At 40.4% G+C, this 9,993-nt stretch overlaps 1 protein-coding gene across 2 annotated transcripts in view; it reads left to right on the top strand.

Annotated features, from left to right (window-relative positions):
• The first annotated feature begins 1,911 nt into the window (after positions 1-1,911).
• The window catches only part of ddx6 (DEAD (Asp-Glu-Ala-Asp) box helicase 6), a 33,395-nt gene continuing 25,313 nt past the window's right edge, over positions 1,912-9,993 (top strand). The window contains exons 1-3 of one of the 2 annotated variants that reach the window (XM_067970846.1): positions 1,912-2,274; positions 3,788-3,848; positions 8,236-8,705. In XM_067970846.1, coding sequence (XP_067826947.1) covers positions 8,497-8,705 — 209 coding nt within the window. In that variant the 5' untranslated portion in view covers positions 1,912-2,274; positions 3,788-3,848; positions 8,236-8,496. The remainder of the gene's footprint in view (positions 2,275-3,787; positions 3,849-8,235; positions 8,706-9,993) is intronic. The other variant, XM_067970847.1, reaches the window with a different exon arrangement.

Genomic DNA, 9,993 nt, shown 5'->3' with positions numbered 1-9,993 from the left:
ACAGAACAGTTAGAAAGACTTGCATTTATATAGCGCCTTTCACAACCTCAGGACATCCCAAAGCTACTTTGCAGCCAGTGAAGTACCCTTTGAAATGTAGTCACTGTAGGAAAATCGGCAACCAATTTGCACACAGCAAGCTCCCACAAACGGCAATGTGATAATGACCAGATGGTGTTGGTTGAGGGATAAGTATTGGCCAGAACACCAGGGATAATTCCATTGGTCGTCTTCAAAATAGTGCCACGGGATCTTTTACGTCCAACTGAGAAGGCAGATAGGGCCTCAGTTTAATGTCTCATCCGAAAGATGGCACTTCTGACAATACAGCACTCCCCCATTACTGCACTGGAGCGTCAGCCAAGTTTCTGGAGTGGGACTATGTGTTCCAAGTGTACAGGACACAATTTCAAAATTTGCAGATGACACAAAATTTGGAAGGGTAGTAAACAGTGAGGAGGATAGTGATAGACTTCAAGAGGATATAGATAGGCTAATGGCATAGGTGGACATGTGGCAGATGAAATTTAATGCAGAAAAATGCGAAGTGATACATTTGCACAGAATGAGGAGAGGCAATATAAACTCTAAAAGGGGTACAGGAACAGAGAGATCTGGGGGTTTATGTGCACAAATTGTTGAAGGTGGCAGGGCAGGTTGAGAAAGCGGTTAAAAAAGCATACGGGATCCTGGGCTTTATAAATAGAGGTTATAGAGTATAAAAGTATGGAAGTCATGATGAACCTTTATAAAACACCAGTTCGGCCACAACTGGAGTATTGTGTCCAGTTCTGGGCACCGCTCTTTAGGAAAGATGTGAAGGCCTTAGGGAGGGTGCAGAAGAGATTTACTAGAATTAATCCAGGAATGAGGGACTATAGTTACGTGAATAGACTGGAGAAGCTGGGGTTGTTCTCCTTGGAACAGAGAAGGTTGAGAGGAGATTTGATAGAGGTGTTCAAAATCATGAAGGATCTAGACAGAGTAGACAGAGAGAAACTGTTCCCATTGGCAGAAGGGTCAAGAAAAAGAGGACATAAGGTGATTGGCTAAAGAACCAAAGGTGACATGAGGAAAAACTTTTTTACACAGCGAGTGGTTAGGATCTGGAACGCACTGCCCGAGGGGGTGGTGGAGGCAGATTCAATCATGACCTTCAAAAGGGAACTGGATAAGTATTTGAAAGGAAAAAAATTTGCAAGGCTACGGTGGGGGAGTGGGATAGCTGGATTGCTCTTGCATAGAAACAGCATGGACTCAATGGGTCGAATAGACTCCTTCTGTGCTATAACCTTTCTATGATTGATGTGGAGATGCCGGTGATGGACTGGGGTTGACAATTGTAAACAATTTTACAACACCAAGTTATAGTCCAGCAATTTTATTTTAAATTCACAAGCTTTCAAGCTATGATTCTAAGTCTCTGGAGTGGGACTTGAACCCACAATCTTCTAGCTTAAGAGTTAAAAGCACAGAACAAGGCCATTCAGCCCATTGTATCTGTGCTAGCTCTTTGCTAGAGCAATCCAAAATTAATCTCACTACCCTGCTCTCATCCCATAGACCTGTATCTTCCTCTGCTTCAAATATTCACTTTTCCCTTAAAAGATGCCTCAACCACTCCCTCTGGCAAAGCCTTCCATGCTCCAACAAGCCTCTGCTTGGAGCATCTATCAGGAATACTCGAATAGAATCGGGAAAACTGAGTGAAAGTGTAACTCAGAGGCTCACATCACCCATGTGGACGGGTTAAATCTCCACTCAAACTCTGGAACTGCCAGGAGAGGGCGCGAATGTAGAACAACAAGGCCGTCAATAAGCGGCTATACAAACACAGGCAGAGTGATGGAAAAATAGGATTAAACCAAGACAAACCCACACGGGGGGTGGAAATATAATTAAAAACAACAGAAAAAAAACCTTCCAAACTCATCAACGGGTAAAGAATCAAGTCAACGCACAGCGTGTAAGTGGGGGGAAGGGGGGAGATCACGTGACGACAACGCGCATATTCTCTTCGCCCCCCCCAATCTAAATTAAATTCGAAAACTGTCCACATATTTCGATTGTTTATTGTCGATTTATCGAGTTTTATGAGGTAACCCACTTTTTTCAAAGGACAGGATTGCTTTAAAAACTGAGGTGATATATTCGGGCTCGGCTGATGACGTTGGGGGCCGAGAGGGAAGCAGCCATATTGGAATCGGGCAGAGCTGACAGACAAAAAAAGAGAAAAATATAAGGCAAATCGGAGAGAAATCGCCGCCATCGCGGGTTCGTTGACAGATATTTTCTCTTTAACTCTTTTGTCTAAGTGTCAGGGGCTGGGATCTAGGTTCATTTTTGAAAACCGTCGCTCCGCAGCTTTTATTTATAAAGCTGCGTAGGAAGTTGATTATATTCTGTTCCTCTCTTCCGTTGGCCGTTGCTTTGGTGCAAGGCCCGAAGTCCTTTTTTTGGCGTTATTTATTTTTTAACATGCTTATCCATTTTTATAAAAAAATCCGTGTTAAAGTTAAATCGTTTTTTTTAAATAATAGCTGTGTTTTTCTAATTTCGGATATTTATACAGCTTATTAAATATCTTTTTAAAACAATTTTCTTTAATATACTAATTTCTAACAGTGACTAAATTCTTTCTGTGCTGTGTGCATGTGGGGAAATGTTTGGGTTTGTGCTCCCCCCCCCCGCCTTTTCAGTGTGACAGGAAAGGTAGAAGCCTAGAGTTTCTGTGAGAAGTGGGGTAAATATTGCCCCATTTACCCCTGGCCTTTTCCCCTCTCAGTAACCTGGACCGACCCAATTCTCAAACATTCAGTCTGCCAGCTGACAAACTTGTGTGTATATACAATATTTTTAAAAACTGAACAGCATGTAGTTTTTGTTTACTCTGTGAAGGTGCATTTTCTAATCCAGTTTTTGCTTTCTGCTTATGTCACTATGTAATGTGACAGATGGTGGTAGGCCTTAGGGGGGGTTTTAAAACATCTCCTCATGTCGAAAGGGATGAGAAACTAAGGAAAAATTGTAAATATTGACTACTTGCTTTAATTTGGACTATTGGATAATTTGATTTTCTTTGGAGCAAAAATGACTGAATTGTATTTGCTGTTCTGTATTATCATTGGTTCCTGCTGTTATAAGATTACTAAATTCTTGTAATTGAAGTTTCTGCATCCCTTGCATGATTTGTTTAAGGGTAGCTATTACATGAACACGTTTACTTCCTATTGTCAACATTTGCTGTTTTAATGTATTGTTTTTTGATGTCGGGAATGTAATCTATATTTATGAAGTTTAATGTAGATAATGGATAAATGGGGTATGTTGGATAAAGCAAACTTTATTGAGAATTTAAATAAATGTTGCAGAAATAATAATCAGTTGCAAAATTGATGATTAACCTTTTTTGATTTCCCCCCACTTTTTTGTAAAGCATTAATTAATGTTGATTTTGGGGGGTGGGGGAGGTAGTTCAAGAGGCAATTGTGACTCTTCACATCCTCACTCAAGTGGTTGTTTTTCTTGCTACTCAAGTGAGCACCCAATCCCTTTTACCTGACTACATGCAGTGTTCACTGGAAAAAAAATGGAAATGGGAGCCTTGCTGTATTTTGGCAGTTTGATAAGTAGTTGAAATGTTGTATGGTCCACTCTTAATTTGAAGAGTTATTTTGAGTAAGAAATGCCTTCTGTGTGTTTTAAGTTGCTTAATTCAAACTATAGGATAATTCAATTTTGAGGCAAAAATGACTTTGAATTGTATTTTCTGTTTTATATTAACTAGCTCTGCTTGGGGTACTGCTGTTTTAAAGCGTTATATAGCCAAGAGCAGACAAGGATCCAAGGTTTGTATGGACACTTTGGCTTTCTACATCATTTGCTTAGGTTCGCCCTTTTGATTGGCAGTTATTAACTCATTTGGCATTGGAGGAGGGCTAGTGGGTAGGTTTTAACGATAAAAACATGTTCAGTCCAGTGTTGCATAAGATAATATGACTTGGGCCTCTAAAATTTTTGTTGGACAAATAATTTAAAATGGGCAAGCTACCTGGCTACTGGGAAGCTGTCAAAATAGCCTGCTAGTTCTCATTGTCTAAGCTCTCATATTAAGAGTGGCTGCATGAGCAAACTACCAAAGGGCTCCCAGTATCCCAGCATCTGCCCACCTATGAGAGGTGACTTAAGGGGTGAAAGTGGAGAGGTGAAAGATCCCTTTCCTAAAAATTCCCACACGTGTAAAGGCTGAATTCTTGAAAATTGTGGAATAGCCAGTTTAATCCTGGAGCGATTAATAAGTCTTCCCTCATAAGGATTGCATCGCTCGTCAAGACTAACTGCAGTTATACTGCCATTTTTCATTGCATTACAAAGTGGTTTCTGCTTCACAGTGACGCAAAAGTGACCACATAACTCTGGAGTTGGTCCCAATCTGACTTGAGTGCAGCGGTGTGAGAACTCTTTAGAGACACAGTCTCTCGCCTCTTAAGCTTGATGCTCTGTGCGATTTGGAAAAAAAATGCCCAGAGGGTCTGTTGCAATTCCTGAGCGCTTTATAAACTTGAGATTTTTTAAAAAATGTTTTAATGGTGCGGCCACTCCAGCCTGCTCAAAGCATTGAAAATTTACAATCTGGGAGCAAAGCTCTGCGCACGCATATAAGTGCATTAGTGCCGAGTTCTCACCTGCTGTTTGCCCTTTTGGCAGTTTGTGCATCCATTTGCATTGGAAGGGCTAGTGGGCTGGTTTCAATGATTTAAAAACTTGTGTGTTCAGCACAGTGTTACGTAAGGCACTCGCACATCTCTAATGGCGATCAGTTTAGCCACAATGGGTGCTATGGGAAGAAATTGCAAGATGTGACCAACCAACCTTTGTAACCCATAAGCTGTGAGACTTACAATTCACAAGGTGAGAAATGGAGACGTTGCATTTTAGAATAGGATACAGATGGCAAGAGTATGATGGAACAATAAATACTTTCAATTGCAATACATGCTTTCTGTACTGTACTTGCAGCTACAGGAGTTACTAAAAACCTATGCTATTTGTGTAAGGTATATTTTCTTTTAATGGACCAGTGACTTGTCAATTGATGGTAGTGTCTTAATTTGAATCCATCTGCTTATCAGGAATTCATCATTTTGCGTTGTGTTCCACTGCTGAGTTTAATGGCACTGTGAAAGGGGCACGAAGTTAGGACTACAGTAGTTTTAAAAATTCAGTTTTGTACTCCAAAAGTATAACAAAGGCTTCAAAACTTTTTGACCCTATTCCTAGCATCATACCTATTTCCAGCCTGATAGGTAACTTTTTCTTCTGCTGTTGGCCATTTATTATTTCTACTCCAGTTGTAAGGTTTCAGTCTTAATAATTTTACAGTTCAGAGATTGACTTTGTTTTAAATTTGATTTAAATTTTGTAGTGACTTTCCTTACAAAGCCATAAAATATTAGCCCAGAATTTGCTGTCAAAATAATGGTGAGGCTAACGGTGCTCGCTGTTATTTATGTGCAAATCGCACAGCAACTTCAGGCGAGAGCAGATCCAAGATTAAATGTGAAAATTGGAAGTTGCTGTGTGAGATGCGCTGCTTCACACAAACAGCATCTCGCTGCCTGACTCACCATTCACATACATTGAATGGCGTGAAGTTGCTGTATTTGCATGGTAGGTACGAGCTAACTCATCTCAGAAAGTTAGGCCTTGTCCATTTCAGTCTGAATACCCTTTTTAACGGCTTGATAAGTGTTAATGACTGCTAAACAAACTCTGGCACTGAAAATTAACTTACAAGTGTGGAGTCTCATTCCTTCAGTTTTTAATTGTTGTTGGAGATTTTAAAAAAATGTAAATTCATTTTTTTTTTACTTTGCCTTTTTTTCTCTCAATCCAATCTTTCTTTTGCACTCCATTTCTCTTTCTGTACCTGATTTGACATGGAATTCACTATTCTAACTTCTACTTCCTCGTTCATTTCACAATCCTTCAATCTGGTTAAGGAGGTACCCAGTTGCTTGCCCTGTTCACACAGGTCCCAGATGCTCTGTAGAGAGCGCTGTGCTGTTTCCATCTCCCATTTACAGCAACTTGCAGTGCAAAATCTCATGGAAATTAAACAGGCAAGGGCAAAGTTCATTCACCAGCTACAGAAAATTCTGGCCCATTGACTGTATTTAGTATCTGAGTAAGTTGATGTTTAGACAAAGTACTTCACAAAGTTTGTAAAACCAAGATAGCTGGAGGTATTGAGCTGCTGAGTCCTGTGTAGTCTCCCTTCTGAGTCAGAAAAATCCATGAAAATGTCTTAAGGTTATATTCTAAATGAAATTACAGCATTCCTTTCTGAACAGTTTTAATACTTAACTGCATCAGTTGTGTCACATGCAGTCTTGTCTAACTTTGAAATGGGATATAGATAGGTAAAGTGAGTGGGCAAGAAGGTGGCAGAGGGAGTATAATGTGGGGAAATGTGAAATTAACCATTTTGGTAGGAAGAATAGAAAAGCAGAATATTTTTTAAAAGGTAAGACAAGTAAATGTTGGTATTTAGTGGGATTTGGGGGTCCTTGTATGTGAATCACTGAAAATTAATATGCAGGTACAGCAAGCAATTAGGAAAGCAAATGTGTGTTAGCCCTTCTTGCAAGGGGGTTGGAGTATAAGGCTAAGGAAGTCTTGCTGCAGTTATATAGGGCTTTGGTGAGACCACACCTGGAGTACTGTTTTGGTCTCCTTGCCTTAGAGAGGATGCAACGAAGATTCAATAGATTGATTCCTGGGATGAAGGTTGTCCTTTGAGGAGAGATTGAGTATAGAATTTTTCGATGAAAACTATGTTTTCTGGAGTTTAGAAAATGAAAGGTGATCTCATTGAAACGTATAAAAGTCTTAGAAGGCTTGACAGGGTAGATGCAGAGAGGCTGTTGCCCCTGGCTGGGGTCTCTGGGTAAGTGGTCAGCCATTTAGGACTGTGATGAAAAATTTCTTCACTCGGTTGCGAATTTTTGGAATTCTCTACCCAAAAGGGCTGTGGATGCTCAGTCGTTGAGTATATTCAAGGCTGAGATCGATAGATTTTTGGACGCTAAGGGAATCGAGGAATTGGGAAAGTGGAGTTGAGGTAGAAGATCAGCCATGATCTTAATTGAATGGTGGTGTAGGCTCGAGGGGCTGTATGGCCTACTCTTGCTCCTATTTCTTATGTTCTTATGAAATCATGGGCATCCCAACAACTGATTTGTGATTTAACATTGGAAAATTCAGATCAGAATTATAGAATGATACAGCACAGAAGGAGGCCGCTTGGCCCATCATGCCTGTGCTGGCTCTTTGGTGGAGCTATCCAATTAGTCCCACTTCCCTGCTCTTTCCCCATAGCTATGATGTGCTTTGAGCCCAAATAAACTTCTTGCCATATTATTGTAAGTGGGAGTTGCAATATAGCACAGTTCTCACTTGATTTGTGAGAAACCAGAGTCTTATTTTAAGATAACTTGGTTGCATTCTCTTTGGAGGTATTTTTGGAAAATGTTATTAATTATATTTGGTATATTGGCTTACATACGTCACCTTGCCAGAAAATGGTGGTGGTGGTGGTGGTGGTGGAGGAGGAGACGACGAAGATGACTGTGGAAAATGAGATGTGGTCAACAGATCACTTAATCCCAGGCTTCGTTGTCTTAACTGTTGGAGGCACATGACAACAGCCCAGGTCCAACGTGTGCTGTGCCACTTATTGTTGATGTGTCCTGTGATGCAGATTCTGAATAAATAGTTCCGGTAATTAGATGTGGCACTATCCTGCGCATGAAATCTGAAATTGTTTAATGGTGATTGCATTGTGTTTGGTATGGAGTGACAGGCCGTGCTGAATCTAGCATCTGTGTTTCCACAATGTGCTATTGAGGAAATGGAGTTGGCCAAAATGTGCAACTCTTCTTCCCCCAACGTGGCATAGTTTCAAAATGTAGGGGATCTGGAATGGGCAGCAGGAGAACAACGCATTTCTGACCGTAAAACATGAGGTGTATAAACCAAATGTGTTGGGAATGTTGAACTTTGCAATTGTAGTAATGAACCTCCTAGTTTAAAAGCAAACTTTTTAGTTTAAACAGTCATTAGTTTGAACTTTGTGTGGTTGTCAAAATGAATGACAAATTTCTGTTCCAGTGAAATAGGTATAAATGCTAGTTCTGCAACCATCTTTTTAAAAAGATTTTTATTGCATTACAGGTGGAAGTGAATACGCACAAGACCTTTATGGAAAAAGGATTTATGTGAAAAAAAATTGTCTAATAATAAGCATCAGTGCAAGTGACTGCTTGACTTTTTAAAAGACTCGTACGAGTGCTTGCCTTGTTTGCAACAGAGGACTCGTATATATTGAGCAGACTTTATTATCTCTTCGTTTGAAGAGGTTTAAACTATTACAGTTTCTGTATGAACATTGGGCTGTAAACTGAAACCGCATATATTTATATATATATAAATACAATGACCACAGCCAGGACGGAAAATCCCGTTATTATGGGTTTGTCCACTCAGAACGGGCAGTTGAGAGGCCCGCTGAAACCCAGTACAGGCCCGGGAGGGGTGCCGCCACAGCAAGTCTCACAGACCAACCAACAGCTACAGCAGCTAAAGAATGCCAGCACGCTTAATGGCACTCAGCAGCAAGCACATACAACCAGCAGTACTATTAAGTAAGTATCTTTTAAATCATAAAAAAATCATCATCTGTTCTGATTTGTGAAATAATCTTGCCACTACTGTTTTTGTGTTTAATGAATGTATCTAATTTTGATCTTGAACTGGGCTCCTGATTCACTGCGTTTTGGGATGTCTGCTGCAGCACTAATCTAATTTGCCAAATGTGAAAGACGGAAAGAACTTGTATTTATATCGTGCCTTTCACAATCTCGGGACATCCCAATGAAGTACTTTTGAAATGTAATTACTGTTGTAATGTTGGGAAATTTGGCAGCTAATTTGCGCACAGCAACGTCCCACAAACAATGATCAGTTGGTTGAGGGATTAAATATTGGCCGGGATACCAGGGGGACCTCCCCTGCTCCTCTGAAATCGTGCCATTGGATCTTTTATGTCCACCTCAGGTGGCAGACAGGGCCTTGGTTTAACATCTCATCCGAAAGATGGCACCTCCGACAGCGTAGCACTCGCTCAATACTGCGCTGGACTGTCTGGAATGGGACTTGAGTCCACAACCTTCTAACTCTCGTGAGAATGCTACAACTGAGCCAAGGCTGACGCATCGACTGTGATGTTTTATATAGTAGGGGTTATGGCAATCTGCACTGTTGGAAATTTTATCTGTGGCTTTTTGTTGTACATGCCATTTAAAAAGAGCTCTCTTTTAAGAACTGCTAACTGTAACATTTTTGTTTCTTTAAACTGATGAAATCAATTGAGCACTAGCTTGGAGAAACTATTCTGATTTTGAGGAAGCTGAATTAATATTAAGAGACAGCCCTCGACCTAGAACACTTCAGTGATCAGTCAGTTCATCTACATGTTTCTCCCCTTGTTCTATCTGAGTAACAAACCAACTCCTGATGTCATCAGCACTCCATTTAAACAAAAATGCAGATTTATGAAGGTGTTAAAATTGATTCCAGAGGTGCTGACTAACTCATAATTTAAAAACAATACAATTATACATAAAAAAGGTTGGTAAAAGACCATCTAGTTCATCATGCCTGCCCCACCATAAACCTCACCAGAGCCATGCTAGCCTCTAGGATTGGCTAAAAATCTGGGAAATTCCTCTCTGACATCAAAGAAAGCTCCAGGAGACTGGTAACCCATAAATCTAATCTCCGCTAAACTGCCATTTGCCCTCTAACTGAAAATGCCCTCCTCTCGCTAGAACTTGTCCTGTTTCCTTTTGAAGGACTGCAGGGAATTTATACTCAGCACCTGCTTCGGTAATCTGTTCCAGAGGACCATGTCTGTCTGTGAAAATAAATACT

This window comes from Heptranchias perlo, chromosome 33 (genome assembly GCF_035084215.1).
Source record: "Heptranchias perlo isolate sHepPer1 chromosome 33, sHepPer1.hap1, whole genome shotgun sequence".
Taxonomy (NCBI): Eukaryota; Metazoa; Chordata; class Chondrichthyes; order Hexanchiformes; family Hexanchidae; genus Heptranchias; species Heptranchias perlo.
Note: the sequence above shows the minus strand (reverse complement) of the source record. Positions and strands in the feature narration are given on the sequence as shown.